The 20,493-nt window shown below is 49.8% G+C and overlaps 1 protein-coding gene across 1 annotated transcript in view; it reads right to left on the reverse strand.

The window, feature by feature from the left end:
• Positions 1-1,865: 1,865 nt before the first annotated feature.
• TCOF1 (Treacher Collins-Franceschetti syndrome 1) overlaps positions 1,866-20,493 on the reverse strand; it is a 46,662-nt gene continuing 28,034 nt past the window's right edge. The window contains exons 19-27 of the mRNA XM_006893748.1: positions 10,492-10,672; positions 9,107-9,204; positions 8,414-8,524; positions 7,890-8,109; positions 7,637-7,716; positions 6,660-6,840; positions 4,009-4,545; positions 2,659-2,759; positions 1,866-1,892 (exon numbers count right to left, since the gene is read on the reverse strand). Of these exons, the coding sequence (XP_006893810.1) occupies positions 1,866-1,892; positions 2,659-2,759; positions 4,009-4,545; positions 6,660-6,840; positions 7,637-7,716; positions 7,890-8,109; positions 8,414-8,524; positions 9,107-9,204; positions 10,492-10,672 (1,536 nt within the window). The remainder of the gene's footprint in view (positions 1,893-2,658; positions 2,760-4,008; positions 4,546-6,659; positions 6,841-7,636; positions 7,717-7,889; positions 8,110-8,413; positions 8,525-9,106; positions 9,205-10,491; positions 10,673-20,493) is intronic.

Consider the following 20,493-nt stretch of genomic DNA (forward strand, 5'->3'; position numbering starts at 1 on the left):
CCCAGTACTTTATTCTCCTCCAACACCTCAGAAGAACTCTCTAGGCCTTCACATGCTCCACGTTGCTCAGGGCCCACAAATGAGCCCCAAGGACAGGACTGTGGATCTCTGGGTGGAGCAGTGGGAGACAGCGAGCTATTCCCGCCCCCTCTCTATCCAGACTACCTCCAAGTCCTGCTGCCATAACCCCCTCCGGTATTTTCAAGTTCATTCCCTTTTTGCCTTTCGGACCACAGAACCTTCCTGGCCTGGGCATGGGTGTACCTGATGCTCACCTACTTTTACCACTTCTATTTACTGCATCTGCTCACAGCGATTTCCCACCATATAGAGACCCCAAGTCACCCTGGACATATCCTGCCCTCAGTTGAAGTCCTAAGCCCGGAAGGTGGGTCATGAGGGCCCTTCCATTTCTACACACAGCCGACCCCATCTGGAAACCAGACCTGATCATCCATAAGCACCCCCTCAGTTTAGGTGTCGTCTCTTCCAGGAAGTCCCCCTCCCCCAATTCTGTGCTGCTCCAGCACCCAGGGCTTCTCTGCACATCTCATCTCTGCTGCACTGATTTCTTCCTGCAGTGCTGTGTACCACAGCCACCCGAGTATCCTAAGCCCTGACAGTTAAGAACAAATCCCAATGGTTGGTTTGCTCACCGCTAAGTGTCAGCCACATGCTCCTTGCCAAGAATAAATCAATTGCAAAGCATTTGCCCCAGATGCACTGGAACTTGCACTTTTTCTTCAAAGCTTTTATTTTCTGAGTTCTTTAAAAACTGAGAGAAACTGACAAGAGGACACAGCTTCAGAATCAGCTGGAGACCAGGTGGTGCAGATTGAGCCATAAGGCTGGGCCTCCTGGGTTTGCAAAAGCAAAGTGGTGGGAAGTCCAGAAGCTTTTGGGCATACCGGGCCTGAGCAATGAGGTGTAGCCCAGTTGTTTGTTTTTTTTTTAAAAAAATATATATATATATCTATATACTGTACACATCTCTGTAAGCATCCTGTGTCTGGAGAAATGTCTTGTGAGTGTGGGGACAGGGAAAGGTCCCAGGTACCGGCACACATCCTCCTAAGCCAGTTTCTCTTCAGGGCTCACTGGCCTGGCCAGCATGCTGGGCTGTAGGCAGTCTGCTGTCTTCTGTGAGCGAGGGGAAGTTAAAATTCAGTTTCAACCCAGTGAGTAGAGGTGGGAGGCATAGGGATGGTCACCACTTGTCTAAGGAATTCCTAGAAGAAGAAAGCACATCCAGATCTAAGATTTTCTGACTTAACTCTCTCCACCAAGAATAGTTTAAAACCAGAGCCCACATCTTAGATGCAAAGCAGGGGTGTTAACTACACTGACATTTAGCACTTCCTGGGCCCAGGGAATTGAATGAAGCACTTAACTTCCCAAGAGGGTCTGTTTTATCATCATTTAAAGGAGCTCATGGAGGCTCAGGAAGGTTGGCGACTTAACTCCGTCCTATCACCCAGCAGAGCCTTTTCTCCGTCTGCACAGGGCACAGGAACAGCTTGGTCTTAGGAAACCATTTTCATTCCCAGGAAGAAATGCCCAAAGTTACAGATAAAGAACTAGATGAGTAGTGCAAAAAGACCTGATCCCAAACCTCCTGCTCATCCACAAACCGTCCTTCCTCGTGCCCACAGCACGCACAGGGCCTGCTCTCAAGAGTGCTCAGAGCTGGCAGCCCATCTCTGCTCCCCTGGCTCTAGCACCAGCTGACTGGCCCCACTAACCTGGAGGAACTGGATTGCTTTCTGTGGTCACTGCAGATGCTGAGGTTGCCCTCCCATCCCCACTGGGGCTAAGATGGTTCGTGGGAGACCCCAGGCCAGGACATACCTGTTATTCCATGCCCCTCAGGCGGTCTGCTCTGCTGTCTTCTTCTGTGAGGGGAGAAGGGTGAGAAGTGCTTGTACCTGAAGCCTTTCCCCACCTATTGCTGTCCCCCACCTCCCAGAAAGTGAGGCTCCCTACAACAGATACTAGGTTCCCTGAGGGCAGGACTGTGCACTGTGGCCTTGGGGAAGAAACCGAGGGCTTTGTATGAGGTGCTGAAGACCAGGCTCTAAGGATAGCCCCGGTTCAGGTGCCAACCAAGCTGATGACAGTGCTTCTCAGGTGGGGTAACCAGCCAGCTGGGTAGACACATCTCAGGTGAAGCTTCCTCACCTGGAAACCCGCAGTGGCCAACCTCCTCTTGTTGCTCGCCCTTCCTTTCACTGTCCATCCCACAGAAGATCCCTCTAGCTTGATAGAACAGGTTCCCTCTCTGGCTCACTCAGGCACAGAACTATTCCCCTCAGGCCAGATTTCTCAGGGGTGGGGGTATGTCCTCCTGGGCACTTCCTTCCCGTGCCCGCTCACAAGTTCCACCACATGCACCCTGGGGGTGAAATAGGTGCCTTCTTGTCGCTTGTCTAGGGCATAAGCCCAATTTGTTAACTCAGTAAAGTTGAAAGATTCAAATGTTTAAAATTTGGGTGATCTGGAACCTAAACAGAATAAAGAAAATGACAGGTCGAAGTCCTAGGACGGGAGACACGCCCACATTTTTACAAACTTGTATCCAGTCCAGTTTTGCGTCACTGGCTGTGACTGACCGGGGTTAGGCTCCTTGCTGGCTCTAGACACCTCAGGGAGTTACTCTACCTTTTTTTTCCTTTTCTTCTGGGTAGGTGAGTCATGGTCTTCGGTTGCAGCAGCTTTTTTAATTTTCTTCTTCTTTTCTTTTTTTTCTTTGTCTTTTTTTTCTGAGGAAAAGAAAATATTTTATTTCCTGACCTGCAAATATTACTCCTAATCAGGTGGGATGACCACTGCTGGGCTCCAGGCATCCCAAAGCTCACACCTAAGACTACGTCTCCAACTCTTCCAACCACCTAGTGAGCTGTCAAAGCACGGGCCGGTGGCCCACCCGTCCTGGCCTGACTGCAGGGGTCTGCATTGAGACCACCAGACTCATGGCCTGTCCATGGACTACCTGGGCAATTTATGACGACTAAACTCAACAAAGCAAACACATATACCAATCAGTTACACACGGACTTTTTCCTTCTCTTCTGTCAGTGGAAACCCAGTGTAACCAGACAACAGGCTCTGCACACCAGCAGCAGCCTGCATGCTCTACTGTGGGGGACCTCATACTGGCTCTGGAATCAGCTGGCTCTCCACGTACCTAGCAGGTCCCATTCACCTCAGTGACAACAGCTGGGAAGTGCTTGTTAGCAGTACAGAAGTGTGAGTCAAGCTCCACCTACTACAGACCCTGTGTCCCTTCCTGTCAGTTTCCTGCTGCAAAAGCACAGGCTGGTGTGAGGATGAACTGAAGCACAACTGCAGGGGGAACATATATAGAGGGTGACACAGGGCGGCCACGACTGTGTGGGCAATGGTGCACCTCGAGCCTGCTGTGCGGAGTTCAATTCCCGGCCAACGCACCTCAACGGCTGCGATGCCATTAATTCTGAAATGGGTTCAGTGGAGCTTTTACACTAAGATGACCTAGGAAGAATGGCTTGTCAATGAAAACTCTCTGGATCACAAGAGTTCGCCCAGTGCCACGGCGATGGCACAGGACTGGGCAGTTGTGCACAGAACTGTCATGAATTAGGGGCTGACTGAGGGTGGTACACAACATCCAGCTGTGGGGAAGTGGCTACCTAGAGTGAGGACGGGGCTGGGGATGAGCACCAGGTCGTCCAGTGAGCTGGCTGGAGAGGATCTGTCAGCATCTGGAGGAGAAGACAATGCTTCCTGTCTTTGCTGAGGGTACAGCTCAAACGCAAACCCCCCAAAAGCCCATAGTGAAGAGTATGTTATTCGAGGAGCCCAAGTGAATCCCGCACCTGACGCAGGCCTCCAGAATCCAGTGCGGACTTTGCTGCCATCCTGGGCAAACCCCTTCCAGCCTCTCCCAAGGATTTCCATCACCCCAGGGAGATACCCAGCACCCCTCAGTGTGGGTGTGGGGCCACAGCTCTGAGCTGCAGCGTCACTTACTTTTCTCTGACTTCTTCTCTTTCTTGCTGTTTGAGTTGCCTTCGTTTCCATCTTCCACCTTCACGATTCCTGGACCCCCTTCCAATTTTTCCTTGACCTCTTTGGAGTCAGAAGCCCCCTTCTCCTTCTTTTCTTTGATTTGACCACTGGCTTTGTCTTTCTTTGATTTTCCCTTTTGAGTCCTGGAGGTCTTTTCTAGGGAAGCTGTACCCTCCCCACTGTCCCCAGGCATCAGCTTCTTCTTCTTGCTCTTGGGAGTGGTGGCAGCCTGGTCTCCGGACAGCTTTCTCTTGAGGCCCACCCGGGCCTTCTTGCTGCTCTCCTTGGCAGCATTCAGAGTCTTCTGCCTCTCCTGCTCCAGCAGCTCGGCCAGGACCTTCACCACAGAGGCCTGCACCTGGGCCTCACTCAGGGGCCAGGGCTCGCGCAGGAGGCGCTGGGTGATGTCTTTCTGCAGAGCCAGTGTGGAAGCTTGGGGGTCCACAGCTCCCTTTTTGGGCTTCTGAGGCTTCGTTTCCGAGGTGGCCTTTTTTCTGCCTGTGGAGAAAAGGCTTACAGTCACAGATCTGGAGGAAGATCTCTCATCACGTGTGAGAACCAAGGCGGTCTGGCAACAAGAGTCCACCTCTCTGTATAAATGAAGAAAGTGAGGCTCCAGGGACACTCTACCTGCACCTTACTACCCATGCCACATCTCCTCATGCTAAAAACGCCACTCAAGCTGGGGTCCTGACTGCCATGAGCTTCCACTGAGTATTAGAGGATGGAAATCTTAACGGGAGGGGAGCTTTCTGGTGGCCTAGTCTATAGGGAGTTGTGCTACTTAAAGGCGGGTGCCTTTTTGGTGCTTTGAATCTAGCAGCTGCTTTGCAGGGGGGAAAAGATGGACGATCTTTTCCCATGAGATTTACAGCCTCTGAAAGCCTGTTGGAGGGCCAGCTATTAGTCAGTTCTGACTCAATAGCAAAGAGCTTGGGTTTTGAAAATCTAAACGGGAGACTGCTCATCTCTCTGCTCTGGAGCCGCTGTAGATCCAAAGTACTGGGGAAGCTCAGCCTTTGGGTTAGCAGTGCAACCCTGTAAGGACTAGTCCACCAGAGGGAGGAAAAGTCTCCAGAATGCCAGTGAAACAGTCCTGAAATGTCAACAAAGGCCTGTGGGAGATGGCATTGTCTAGTCAGGAGCCCTGGGCTTACAACCATTGTGCCACATGACCTTGGGCGGCCTCACTGTAAAACAAGGGGTTGGCTGAAGCAGGGCCCTATTACCAGTCCTAGATTTTACGAAAAGTGAAGGCTGTGCAGACCTGCAGTTCACATTCATCTGTACAGGGTCCTTCCCAGCCCACTGTCCCTGCTGGGTGGCTTGAGGGGGCTGCTGCGTGCGGTGCACACACAAGGCACTGACTAAGCAGGTTTGCTGCCTGCCAGGGTAACTTCTGGAGCAGCCTTTGTTTAGAATTTTCCACGCCTCTGCGCTCCTCTGATAACTGTGTGCCGACTACACGTGTAAAAAAAAAACCTCCCACAGCCTCCTCGCAAACATTTCCCTGTCGCACGCCTCGCACAGAGGAGAGACCTGGGGAAGCCAGCGAGCAGTGACTCCTCTCCTGACCCGGCACTGCCATCGGAGCCCAGGCTGTTGGAGGGGGTGGGGGACGAGACTGCAGTCGAAGCCTGCTCTGCCTGACTTCCTTAGAGCCTCTCTCTTCTTACTGTCACAAAGCTGGGGGCTATTTCCTGAAGTATGCTCTGGGCCCCAGAAAGCGCTCCAGCCCTAGTCTGGGGTCTGAAGCAGCTTCTGGCTCTCGAGCTGCCGTAGGCTTGGTAAGAACAGTGAAGCAGATCGAGTAGAGGGGGTCTGGGAGGCTTTCTGGAGGTGAAGCCTGATTCATTGTTTGGTGATCCTTTGCAAGGTAGGAGCTGCCTGGAGAGGGAAGCTAAGATCTTGGTTCTCCTGGTAACCCTCTCCCATATGGCCATCTATGTGCTTTCTGCCTGCAAATACCTTAAAACATGAAGCAGAACTCTAAGAACCACCTCACAGGGGTCTACCTGAGCACTCACCCCCCCTTAGTGTCACGGATGGCTAATGTCATGGGCTGGGTGACCTGTGGCCTTGACAGCCTGCTGTATACTTAGCTCTGCTCCCTAAGCCCATGCATCTATCTTCCACATATGCCATACCTGGCCTGGGCAGCTCAACCCAGCCTTGTAAGGTTATGATAGAGGAGGTCTGGAAGACCAGGCCATAATTCCGAGATCTTCTCCATGTGTTAAGATAGACCTCCAAGCATGGCTCCCTGACTTGTCTGAGCTGCCCTCTAAGTTCCCAGAGCCCAGTTCAAGCATCTGTCAGGAAGAAGTGCCAATAGGGACAGTTGGGAGAGCAAAGGCCTCCATCACAGTCAAAAGGTATTGCTTCTGTTAACAAAAGGATCAACAGTGGCCTCTAGGGCTGGATAAATAAAGACATCTGGGCTGTTCCAGGTCCCAGAGTCAGACCGCATGGGGTAGGCCCATGTACACTTTGATCAAAGCTCAGATCTAAGGGAGGGGCACAAGGCCCTCCTCAGAGACGCTTTGCGGCAGACAGGACCCCTTTGGGAAAGTCTCTGCATTCTGCTATGTCTCTGTAGCTGCTCGACTTACCTTTTTTAGTAGACATGATAGCAACTGCTTGTTGGGGCTCAGTCTCTAGTTTGCTCTCTGGAATATCTTTGGTGGCCGGAGTAGCGGAAATTGAGGGGCTGGGGCCTTGCCTGGGAATGGCTTTCGAAGCCTGGGAATTGACCAGGTTTGATCCAGAGGACACGTGACCTGAGAGGAGAGACTGAAGAGAAAACCTTGTGAAGGCTGTCAGCCCCGCCTCACTCAGCCCCCACACGGCAGAGCAGGGCCCACCGAGGCAGGGCTGTATGGGCCAGCGTGCCAGCCCTTTGGGGCTACCTCCTGTCCTATTTTAAATTAATATACATTTTAGACATTTAATTGTTGTTAGGTGCCATTGAGTCGAGTACAACCAAGAGTGACCCTATGAACAGATCTACACCCTGTTTTATCCTGAGGCATCTTCATCATCTCTCACACACCTGAGGCCACTGGAAAAGTGACTGTGCCAATGTGTCTAGATGAAGGTGTTACTCTCTTGTGCAGACCTCAACCTTTCCAAGCATGATGTTCCTTTCTAAGAACAGCCTCTCTTAGCAACATGCCCAAAGGGTGTGAGATAAAGATTTGTCATCTTTGCTTCCAGGAGCATTATGGCTGCACTTTTCCCAAGAGATATCTATATCTGTCTGTTCTTCTGGCAGTCCATGGGATGTTCAGTACTCTTCTCCAACACCATGGCAGCTAAAAGGCGCTACAGTCCAGCTCTCAGATGGAAAAGCTACTACCACTTGCTATGTATAGATGGTAATCTTAAAACACACCCCATTTATTAAATTAAAGGGAATGCAAACAAAAGTACGAGTAGTAATGAAAATCAATCCTTTTCTACAGACTTAAACGGGGACATAGGTAAGATCTTGCCCACCAGGAATCCAGGTCCAGAGACTCCAACCTGGGCTCTGCCTTCAAGACCCCAAGCTGGCCTGTCCCTCCCCCCAACACCCCTTTGCAGTTACCTGGGAAGGCTCCACTACTTCGTCCTCACTGGACTCCGTGGTCTCTTCCACCACGGTCTCCCTGCTGGCCGGCACTGGACCTAGAGGAGAAGCACGGGCATTGTGCTGACAGTCCAGAACGGCCTCAACAGACGTTACGCTGTTCCCTCATGCAATTGTACAGTGGGGAAACCAAGGACCAGCATGGGATCACGCAGTCAAAGTCTCAAAGCAAAGAGAGGTCAAACAGCTGAGGCTGCCCCCTGCATCTCACCTGGCCTGTGTGCCACCTTGGCGTTCTGGGCCGCCTCAACATCCTGCTCGCTCTCTGAAGAGCTGCCAGTGCTGTCATCTGAGCTGTTGGAGGCTGTGACTTTGGGGGGTCTCAGGGTTGTTGGCTGGGTTTCAGGAAGCTTGGGGTTTTTGACCTTGTTGGTCCCTCCAGGGCTGCTCTGAGCATTCAGCACAGGAGACTTTCCTAGAACACTGCTGACCTAAATTGGTGGGGGGGAAAAAAAAGAGAAAGGAGGCCTGGTGCTAACTGGACAGACACTTCGGGAAAGGCCAGGTCCTCTCAGGGCCTTCACACACACGACCTCGCCCATAAATCACTAGGATGGGCACTACTACTGCTCTTAGAGACCGGGCAGCTGAGGCCTCGGGAGGACGAAGCCAGTGCCCGTGTTCCTCTGTGAGGTGGCCCCAGAGGTGAATATATCCTGGAAGCAGAGCTGGGCCATCTCATCCCTCTCCCCCTGTACTTGCTTGGGCTTGGACCCGATATGCCTGCCTGCTTACCCCACTTGACGGCTGGGACCTGGCGGAAGAAGGCTGAGTCTCACTGGTCTTCTGGGCGAGGACCTTCAGTGCGGCCTGGGTCAGTGGGAGGGAAGTTGGGTTCTTTGCCACCTGTGGACAGTAAGAGGCAACTGTGGGACTCATGGTCCTGGATGCCAACTATGCCATCTCCAGGTCAGGTCTTGTTTGGCTAGAGCAGGAAGAGGCAGTGCCAGGCAAGAGGAGTAGGAAGCAGAGGGGCAATGCCACCAGCGGGGTGGAAGAAGGTGCTGGGGTCCAGGTTAGCAGTTAACCACAGTCCTCCTGAGTGGGTGCAGACAGCCCAGGGGACAGGCCTCAGTTTTATTATCTGAACAGTGAGCCATTAATCTTACTTTGCCCAGTTTTTAGATTCAGGCAAAGATCCAAATAAACACGAACTGAAAATGGTAGGGCTGGGGAGAATGAGAACAGTCGTTATTATGAATATTCAAAAGGCCAAGTTTTGTTTTGGTATTTAAAAACCTAGAGGAAGAAAAACTACATCAGATGCCCGAGCACACTGGGAAACCGAGAATCAGGGATGCCACATTCCTGATCGGTCTTCCCGACAACTCATGCAGGAGAAGGGAGGACACTGAATGGGAAGCTGAAGGCAGTGCAACCACAGCCTGTCCCATGTCATGCTCAGGCAGGGCGCCCGGACCAGCGTACCTGAGTGGCTGCTGTCTTCTGCTGCTTGCCTTCTGCCACCTTTTTGGACTCGTTGCTGCTGCTGGCTGCCACTGGTGTGGAGAGGTTGGTTCTAATGACTGAAATGGAGTAGGGAGGGGATGTGTCAGGGTACAGAAGCCCCAGGGCCTTCCCACGGGCAGTGATGCCCGTGTCAGCTCCTCCTGGGTCTGGGAAGCCTATCTCTTCCCCATGCCTTCACGGCAGCTCTCATCATCTCCATTTTATAGACGAGGAGACCAAGTGTAGGCTGACGTCATACTGTTGGAGCTGGGCCTTGGTTCCTCTTCAGCCCTGCCTCATACTTCAACCCTCGTGGCTGACTAGGCCATAACCTGATGGCAAGGCGCTGTGTGCCCAAGGAGATGCCCCTCTTTTTGGAACACCACAGCCACATGCAAAGGCTCAGGCACGTAAGTTCATTGTAGCCCTGTTGACTAATGGAAGTGACCCCTTAACTGCCCCCAGTCAGGGCCTGGTTCAATGAACTAGAGTCTGTCCAACCAAAGGACTGCTCTGTAGCCAGAGGAAAGGACACTGTAAACATGTCAGGACCAGAACAGTGCTTCCAGAATCGGTGAGGATCACTGCATACTGGACACAGGATCTCATGTTAAAACGTGTTACTTTAGGTTTCTATAAAAGTAAACGATTCTAAAATGTTAACTAGGTAGTAGGATCATATGTAATCTTCTTGATGTGAGTATTTTTTACTTACCCTGCTGATATAATGTATTAATTCCTAATAAAAACCATTATAATAAGATTTGGAAGAAGGAGTGGCATCCACTTCCTAAACAACATGCCTCTGGAAACTATGAGCTTTGATAAATGTCAGGTCTTTTGTTCATAGGATCACTGTGAGTCATGCTTAATTCAATAACAATCAACAACAGTAACCATTTTCTTGCTACAACTGGTGAAGTGAAGGGCTCTCACAAGTTAAGGATGCCCAGATCTGCTCTTGGTTCCCACTGACAGAGGTAATTCTCTTCTATGCTATCTCAGCTTAAGGGACTACTTAGCCTCCTTACATGCTGCCAGTGACAGGAAGCTCACTACCACTCTAACAGCCCTTATGTTCACACAGCAGGTTGTTAGCTCTTGCTTGGATTGTAGAAATCTGGTCCCTACAGCTTCCAGCTACTGGTCAAAAGTCCACTCCCGGGAGCCCTGCAGTGAAGTTCCTGGGAAATGTCCTTCCAGAACTGCACGTCTGAGGCAGCTCCACATGAGTGGAGTGGTGGAGCCTCTGGGCCCTGGTCCAAGCCCCTCCTGGCCAGTAAACAACCTGCTGTGTGATTTGGGCCAAGGCCCTCTCTCTGTGGACCAGGGCAGTGAAGCACCGCATCGTGGGCCATGCTCACCAGGAGTAGTCAAGCACTGGGTAGCCGGGATCACATCCTCATCCTCGCTCTCGGAGGAAGAGCTCTGGGCTGTGGTCTCCGAGGCCTGGGCCTTCCTTGGGGAACTTGCAGCCTGGGCTGGCGTGTGGGTAGCAGCTGGGCCACGATTAGGGTCGACAAAAATCAGAGGGGGTTTAATCACCTTGAAAAACAAAAACAAAACACATCCACCAGTGATTAAAGGCTTGGCCAGGGAAGGAGAGGTGAAGGTGGGGAAAGTTTCACAGGGAAAGGGGTCCAAAAAGCTCCACAATTGGAAACATTCTGGCTGCCCAGGGCACGCCCAGTCCCCTCCCTTGACACCCAACCGGCAAGCCCCAGCTCCGCGCTTCACAGTTCACAGTGTCCTACCCACCCTCCAGTGAATCCCAAAGTCAGCAGCACCAATGCTATTACACAGATCAGAAAACTAAAGTCCAGAGAGGAAGAGAGCTCAGCCATGATGGAGCCTGCACCCTGACTGAGCGCTCTCTCTTCTGTCCACTGCGGAGATATCAGCCAACAGGCTTCCTTAACTAAAAGTCACCCAGCGAGTGCTGCCAACCAGCCACCCTACCCCAGAGGTCATTCTTTTAGAAAAATATTTTATTTGCATAGTAAGGTAGGTTCTCCTTTGATAATTTCCACACAAACTGATCAATAACAGTTACATTTTCCATTATCATGAATGTGTTCTGGTGGTTCCATTTCAACAGTTTAATCCTCTGCCCCCTTGTCACCTTACCTTTGAATTAAATGTTAAACCTTCTGGACTCATCTGGGGTCCTTTTTCAGTAGAATATTTACTCAAGGGTGGGTGAGTCACTGTGTTTTGGTCAGAAAGGGGTCCTGGGATAGTTTTGGTTCATAGTATAAAAAATACTGTTGAAAAGACCATAGTCTCTGGTGGTTTAGATAGTATACTTGGGGTTTTTGAATCTTAAAAAAAAACACCACAGATTTTGTGTTTTATTCTGTAATTTTCCTCCACTTTAACGAGAATTGTCTATTGTGCCCTGGGTCAGACTGGTCAGTGTTAGGAGCCAGGTACCCTTTAGTCCTCACTGCAGAGATTCTGATGCGCCTCTCCTTAGGGATGGGGGGAGTGGGGTATAGGATTCTGTCCTTAGCGACAATGATCCAGTTTCAACAAAGTGCATGGTGGGTAGGGAGCAATAGATTTACAAAGTTAAGAGACTAACAATCCAAGACACTACAGGCTCCTATTGGAAAATACCAAGCATAAAAATGATCATGTATTAAACAGATGGGGATGTGGATTGGTTTTTGTGAGGTGCTGCTGAGCTCTGTCTGTAACACACTGCCACCCTATGAACAATGGATCTGAACCTTGCCCTGTCTTGTGCTACCTTTACCATCTCTGATACACTTGAGCTCATTGCTGCTGGTACTGCGTCAAGCCAACTTGTTGAGGGTTTTCCCTTCCTCTTTCATTGACCCACCACCTTCCCAAGCATGATGCCATTTTCCCCAAGGACTGTCTCTTCCTAACAACAGTCCAAAGTACTAGAGATGAAGTTTCATCATCCTTGCACCCTGGATGCACTTTGTCCAAGATAAGACTTCTCTGTTCTTTTGGCAATCCATGGGCTATTCAGCACTCCTCTCCAATACCATAACTCAAAGGTACTGATTCTTCTATTATCCTTAGTCATTGTCTAGCTTTTCAGATGCAAGACAGCACTGAGAAGACCATGGCTTGGATCAGGCACACCTTGGTCTTTAAGTTGGTATCCCTGTTGCTCAGAAGCTTGAAGAAATCCTTAACAGCAGATTTCTCCCATGTAACATGTCTTCTTATTTCCTGACTCTGGTACCTACACTTTTGAGTGTGGATCCATGTAAGATTAAATTGTTAACAATTATCAATTTTTACTCTATCTATCATGATGCTGCCATTGGCCCACTGGTGATGATTTTTTGTTTTCTTAATGTTGAAACATCCTCTATATTAAAGGCTGTATGTAGTATTTGATCTTCTGCAGCAAGTGTCTCAAGACCTCCTCAATTTCAGTAAGCAAGGCTGTGTCATCTGTTTAATGTTGATGAGTCTTCCTCTAATCTTGATGTCACATTCTTCTTCATGAATTCCAGCATTCTTGTAGATTATGTTAAAAAAATCACTGCCAAGTTTTTTATGCATGACAATATATTGTGATTATGCTTTGTGAAAAAGGCGTGTGCTCTCCTCATTTGAACTACATGCTGAAACCCTGGTGGATCTGAGGACAGGCCTAGAACTGTTATACTGGGGTTTGGAGACTGGGGGTAGGGACTGGATGGAAGGGCTTAGTTATAGGTGGGTAACTACTAAGGCTGGTATATTACTCTATTTTCAGGCGTGTTTTAAATTTCCTAACAAAACATTACAAAAAGAAGTAGCAACTCCCTCATGTCCCGCAGACCAGGTCAGTGGGAAGCTGGCTCCAGTGATGCTACAGAGCAGGGCTATTTTCTTTATCCTCTTCCAAGAAGTTAAGCTAACGAGAACTGGGCCATCCACCTTGCAGGCTCCAGTGTTACATACAGCAATGAGCTCTGTGCCTTCCATCATCAGAGGAGGATGACTGGGCCAGAAAAATGAGCACTGACTGAGGCCAAGAGGGAGAGGCCAAAGTGGAATATAATTCCCACATGACCCTGTCCACCTCCTGTCTGTGTGCTCCTGTGGCTGTTCACTTGAGGGTGGGGGCTCTGCTGGCCTGTGGCCCTTCCGAGCTCTGTCACTCTGCCTCCCCCGCGGCTGCTCTAATCTGCCATTTCCAGAGCATTTCTTCTTAAGTGATGAAAGAGAAGGATGGAAAGTGGGAGAAGGCTTACAGTTGCTGGGAGGGAGGGTTCTATATATATGTGAGAAGACAGAAGAACAGATTGTCAGGACGAAGAGAGGCAAGGAACCCATCAAGGCAAACAATAGCGTCTCGGCAAGTTAAATGCAGCCCAGCAGCCAATGCCTCCTCCTCCTCGCTGCACCTGCCCACGCCGCTCCACCCCGGCCTCTGGGCTGTAGGAGGGGGTGGTGCAGGGGCCGAGCGCAGAGGGCAGGGCACGGAAAACCACTGAGAAACAGTATTTGGGACAGGTGTGTAACGCGTCTGCAGAGTTTAAAAAGGTGGGCGTGTGGCCCAAGAGATCTGAGAAATCACCTCTGGTCCCACGTCCTGTACAACTTCATTGTGCTCAAGTCCCTGAGCATCGTGTACCCTAGTCTGGTGAATGGAGCCCCGGTAATGCTCACCTGGGCTCACACGCTGCGAGGGGTTCTGCTACACCCTAGAGATTACAAAGCACAGTCACACTGGAGTGTGCCAAAGGAGGGTTTCCTTCCAAGGAAGGCTGGATACAATGAACCTAAAACATGAAACCACCCTCAGAATTTAGGGAATCGTGTTACCCGCAGGGCCGGGGACCCGAGAACCAACCCTGGCGGTCTTCAATGCAGTGTCTACTGTCCTAGCTGAGCTCAGCACAATCTTATTCTCCTGCCAGCAAATCTAGCAGAGTGAGGGCAGCGGGCTGCTGGCCTGGGCAAGTATTCCAAAGGCATCTAAGGTGACAAGAGCGCTAAAAGGCAGTAGTACTTCTCCAAAAGACTCTCGCAACTGGGGGTCTGGGGAACAGACCCTGGGCCAGCTCTACCTCCAGAGAACCCTGCACACAAGGGTGTGAGGAGGTTGACATGAATTCCCTTCTCCAGCACCCACAGCAGGACAAATGGCTTCCCAGGGTCGCTAGCAGATTGGTGTCAGAGCCAGGACTAGAAGAAGTGCTCTAGGGTCTCCTTCCAGGGCCACTCATGCTGGGTTCCTGATTCAACACCCTAATTTAATTTCTTAAAGGCACATTCCTTCGGATTCAAAAGAAAGCTCTGAGTGCAAAGCCTTTGTCTTTGCCATGTGGTGTCTACCCCAGGCCCCAGCTCAGGCTCACCTTCTGCACTGACAAGACTGAGTCACAAAGCTCCTGAAAGAGCAGCAGGGTAGGCCCCACTGTGCAGAAACGGAGACTGAGGCATGGATGGAATCACAAGGACCTTCCCTTTCTCCTAGCTTGGGACTCTGCCCCCTCACTCCCCACATCGATGAGCTAATAATGAAAAGAGTATGCAACCTGTCAGTAGACAAGTGCTCAATAAATGCCTAATAATGGTAATAATCATAATTACCAAGCTGGGGATTAAGGAGCTAAAAAACCCCCAGCTAGGCAGAGGTTCAGTGTTCCCAGGCTTCCCTGAATCTTCCTGGGGGAATGTGCAAGCTGCCGACTTGCTTCTTTTTTAATAGGGATTCCAGAATCTTCAGGACTAATGTACCAATTAAATGTTCAGTTTAAGCATGATGTTCATTTTAATTGTGTTAGTCTGCCCCCGCAGATGAAGGCAGAGCGCCCCCCTCCCTCCCAGCTGTTTCGATGGCGCTCAGCGGGCTCTGCAGAGGTGGCTCCACAAAGAGGGCAAGGCCGAGCCCCACCCGCCCTCTTCCCTGGACAGGAAGCCCCTCCTGTCAGAGGACTCTAGACGGCAGGTCACACTGGTCTCCTGGGTTTACACACCAGGTCTGTTCACTCGCTGGCTGTGTGAGGCTGAGGCAGAGCACCATTCCCACCTCCTTAAGATGAGAACAAAAAGACCTACTATCCTCACAAGGTTGCTCTGGGGACTCAAGAGAGGTAATAGAAGCATCAGAGAGCTGGACAGTAACTAAGGGATGACAGAAGAAGGATCGATTGTCTTTTGAGTTGTGGTGCTGGAGAAGAGTGTAAACCTACTGTGGACTGTACGGAGAACAAACAGGTCTGTCCCGGAGAGGGTGAAACCAGGCTGCCACCTGGAGGCAAGGATTTTGAAGCTCCAGCTCATGTACTTTGGGCACATGGCCAGGAGAGACCAGTCCTTGGAGAGGGCCATTGTGCTTGGAAGGGGGGAGGGACAGTGCAGGAGAGGAAGGCCCAGAATGAGATGGACTGACTCAGTGAACGGGGAAATGGGATCAAGACTGTTGGATATGATGAGACTGGCTCAGGACAAGGCAGCATTCAGAGCTAATGTCCATAGCGATGCTATGAGTCGCCGGCAACTTGATGGCGAATGACGGCAAATACCACCACCATCACCACCACCACCACCACAACAGAGCTTAACATAGGATGGCACAGTGCGAACACTGTTTTGCTATTAAAACAAAAATCCAAACATAAGAACGCACCAAATCCACTGCCTTTGAGTTGATTCTGACCTTTGTCAACCCTCTATTAGGTTTCCAAGGCTGTAAACTTTAACGAGAGCAGATTTCACGATCCTTCTCTTGGAGAAGGATGGAGTTCTGGTAGATCTGAGCCCAACATACAACCCGCTGTGCCAGTCATTCGTTAAGATTTTTGTAATATGTGCTACTGAGGAGCAGCACTGGGCTGCTAACAGATCGGTCATTTGAAGCCACTAGAAGTTTTACAGGATGTGTCGTCAAGGGTTTACTGTAATGACTTTCAAAGTCACTGTCTCTGACACCTGGCTGGGTGGGCTCACTCACACACAGTGTCAGTCTGTAATCCCACAAAGGGATTAGCCACTCTCCCCATCTCCCTAGGCTTCAGTAGCAGAAGTGAGGCATCTCAACATTAACAAGGAAGCAGCAACACGCATCCTTCAGGGCCAGAGATTCCTGCACCAACCACACTGGGATCTATCTACTCAAGACAGAAGAAGCCTCAGCAGAGAACCAGAGACTCATATGAGACAAAGCTGACTTGGGCCTGCTGCCCCAGAGAGCCAGAGTCACAGGCTTTCACCCGAGCTTGCTGGAGGACTGAGGGAAGATGCCTTAACTGGCAGGACTCAGGGAACTTTGTAACACTGACTTTTAAGGTCAATGGGCCTGTAATCATGCTTGAGAAGCTGTCTGGACTGAGGGATTATATCCTGATACAGACTCACTTAGCATTTCTTAAGCTGAAGGAACTGAAGAACAAATTTAAGCCTCGAGATGCAATGCTTAAGGATGCATTGGACAGAAGATTAAATGATGCAGGAAGCATTAAAATAAGATGGAAGGAGTATACAGAGTTATTATACCAAAAGAAATTGGTGGACACAGAATAATTTCATGAAACAACGTATGAAGAGCCTGTGGTGATGAAGAAGGAAGTTCAAGCTGTTCTGAAAGAATTGGCAAAAAACAAGTCCTCAGGAATTGATGGCGTACCAGTTGACATATTTCAGCAAACAGATGTTGCTATGGATGTGCTTAGCAAGTTGTGCTAAGAAATCTGGAGGACAACCACCCGGCCTGCTGACTGGAAGAGATCTTTATTTGTTCCCATTCCAAAAAAAGGTGATCTGGCAGAGTGTGGACATTATTGAACACTATCACTGATATTGCATTAATATCACATGCAACCAAGATTCTGCTGAAGATTATCCAAAAATGACTGGAATAGCACATCAACAGAGAACTGCCAGATGTGCAGGCTGAATTTAGAAGAGGCCATGGCACTAGGGATATTACAGCTAATGTCAGATGGATCTTGGCTGAAAGCAGAGAGTACCAGAGGAATATTTATCTGTGTTTCATTGACTATGCAAAGGCCTTTGACTGTGTGGATCACAACAAACTGTGGCTGACGCTGAGAAGAATGGGAATCCCAGAACACTTGATTGTGCTTATGAGAAACTTATACTTGGACTAGGAAGCAGTCGTTGGAACAGAGCAAGAAAATACTTTCATGGTTCAAAATTGGGAAGGGTGTGCATCAAGGATGTGTCTTATCTCCATATCTTTTAAACCGATATGATGAACAGATAATCCAGGAGGCTGGGCTCTATGAGGAGAAGTGTGGCATCAGGACTGGAGGTAGACTCATTAGCAATGTGTGTTATGCAGATGACACAACCCTGCTTGCTGAAACTGAAAAGGACCTGAAGTGCTTGCTGCAGAGGGTCAAGGACTACAGCCTTCAAGACGGATTGAAGCCCAATATCCATCAAGAAAACAAAGATTCTCACCACTGGGTCAATTGGCAACATCATGATGGATGGTGAAGAGATTGAGATTGCTGGCAGCTTCAGTTTGCTTGGCACTACAATCAACACTCTTGGTACCAGCAGCCAGGAAATTAAAAGATGAATTGCTTGGAAAAGTCTGCTGTCAGAGACCTCTACAAGGTACTGAGGAACAACGATGTTAGTCTGGAGACTTAAGGTGCGTCTGATACAGGCCATGGTCTTTGCAATCACTTGCTATGCATTAGAGAGCTGGACAATGACTAGGGATAATAGAAGGAGAATTGATATCTTTGAGCTGTGGTGCTTGAGCAGAGTACTGAATATACCATGGACTGGTAGGAGAACAAACAAGTTCATCCTGGAGAGGGTGAAGCCACGCTGCTCCTTAGAGGCAGGGATTCTGAAGCTCTGTGTGACATACTTTGGACATATTGCAAGGCGGGATCAGTCCTTGGAGAGAGACATCATGCTTGGGAGGGAGGAGGGACAGTGCAGGAGAGGAAGACCCTCAATGAGATGGATTGATTCAGTGACTGAGGTAATGGGGGTAGGTGTGTCGGAGACAGTGAGATTGGCACAGGATAGGCCAGAGTTTAGGGTTGTTTTACACAGGGTCGTTATGAGTCGCAAGCAACTTGATAGCACATAACAGCCACACCTGAATTAAAGCCTATTAATGTCCTTAATAAATTCCACAAGCCTGAGTATGGTTCCATAAAGTCTGTGTGGTCACTGCAATGAATTTCAGACCAGCAGAGCATTACAATTGGTGTTTGAATTAGTAGAAGTAGGTGCAGGACCAAGAGGGACCATATCTGACACTACAGGAATTAGTTTTATAGTGTGGATGTCATTGATGGGGATAGTTCCCCTTTGTGGAGTTAGCAGAGGTCAGACTCGGCCATCCTCATGCTGCCTACTCTTATTTTACACAAGAGATAAGACCTGGAGGTCTTTTACCATAAAGATCACAGCCAAGGGAACTATTGGCAATCAAGAAAAAGTCACTAGAGTCAGAACTGACTTGAGGAGTTTTTTGGTTTTAGTGATGTAATACTTAAGTGCTCAACGGCTAACCAAAGGGTTAGTAGTTTGGACCTACGTGTCACTAACGCCATGGGAGATATGGTAGTGTTATAGCATCAGGCCTGAAGTGGGATCAATTCAACCGTACAACAACATTTCACTGAGAAGAGAAAAAAGGCAAACAGCATCCCTTCACCGAGAGGTCTACAGAGGAGCTGCCTGTCCCTGGGGAATGGGACAACGGCATGTTCTATGCAGGGCTCCACCAGTCTGCAGTGTGGCAGGATCGCAGCATCCCTGATTAGTGAGGAAACAAGCACTCTGAGGAACCTAGCAGGAGACTCAAGGAGCTAGAGGCGGACAAAGGGCAGTGCTGCCTCCTGGCATAGCCTGGGATTCATGAGAAGCCTGGGCCACATCAGCCATGTCAACAGGGACCTCTGGACAGCAGAACAATGGAAGGAAGAATCTTGAGGAAGGGTCTTGGGTGAAGTGTGTCCTGATACCCTCTGCAGAGAAGGCACCCAATTCAAATAGAAAACAGGGATACACAAGGAGCCAGGCCCAGGGCTTGAGCTCACTTTGTCTCTTATGGGTCTAGAAAACTTGGGAAAATCCACTTCAACTCTTAGGGTATTAATTCCTACCAAATGAGGCAAGACTGCCTGAAGTCCTGTTAATAACAGACACCATGTCATGGGCCAGACATTCTAAGAAAAACATTGCACGTCCTGGTTTACAGCAGAAACACCTGACCTCAGGTAAGGAAGCTGGGGTGGTAGAGCTGGGATTAATCCTTGCCTGGTCTAATTATGAAGCTTGTATGTCCAGCTACATCTTGCTCCCTACGTTTGAGGGTAAATGTAAGGAGGAAAGACACATATAAGGGAAAGAGCCCTGCAAACTGTGAAGTGCTATTTAAATGTATGGAGGAGAGATTTTCCACGAGGCCCAGTGGCCCAGGCTTACCTGGCCAGATGGCAGTTCGTCCTCACTGCTCTCTGATGACTCCTCTGTGCTCTTCTTCGGGGGTGCTAGGGCCTGGGTCTTGCTTTTGGCGGGTTTGCCGTTACTGTCTTTCCGAGGCGACAAGACCTGACAAGCACATTGTGGGTGTATGTGTTACCTGAAGGGGGCACAACTGAAGGAGCCGGAGGGAGAAGGGGGAAGGAACCATAACCAGTGAGTGATGCCCCTCAAGGGCTCTGACTGTCCTTCCTGCACATACCCCAGGGGCACCCACTGGAAACACAGGCCCCATTACGCACTCCCCAGAGCTGATTCTGAACTTGAAAGGGATGTCAGACTCAGATGTGACCAGAATGTGATGGTTAGGGATCTGAGGGAGGGGACAGCAACCTGGGACAAGGCTGCAACATTTCTGGCTAACAGCACCCCAATGGTGGCCACCCCTTCCTGCCAGGCTGAGGATAAATGAGGGAGCTGGCTTCGTGAGACGAATTCCCTAGTTGTACAAACTCAGCTGCTGAGAAAATGATTGAAGGTTTGAATTCACCAAGAGGCACCTCAGAAGAAAGGAATGGAGATCTCCTCGCAAAAAACCAGCCATTGAAAACCCGATGGAGCAGTTCTACTCTGACTCACATGGGGGCGCCCTGAGTTGGTGTTGACTGGTGGGCACTACAGTCAGGGTCAGGGAAGAGGACTTATAGTGAGGGGGTGGCCCAGGAGGGGAGAGGGCAGTTCTGTACCTTTCTATTTGCACCTTTCAACACACTCAGAAAAGCAGAAGCCAGGTTAATCGAGCTTCCTAATACTCATTACGACCGTTCTGTGTACTGCCACGTTGGAATGGATCCATAGCTGGGTTTTCAGAGGCAGTTAACTGAACCGTCCATCAGGTTTACAAAGGCAGTTAACTGAATGGGAGGAAACTGTCTATCCTTCTCCAGTGGAGCAACTGGAGGATTCGAGCC

The sequence above is a fragment of the Elephantulus edwardii genome, unplaced genomic scaffold (assembly GCF_000299155.1).
Source record: "Elephantulus edwardii isolate Elephantulus edwardi_28Jun2011 unplaced genomic scaffold, EleEdw1.0 scaffold00130, whole genome shotgun sequence".
Taxonomy (NCBI): domain Eukaryota; kingdom Metazoa; phylum Chordata; class Mammalia; order Macroscelidea; family Macroscelididae; genus Elephantulus; species Elephantulus edwardii.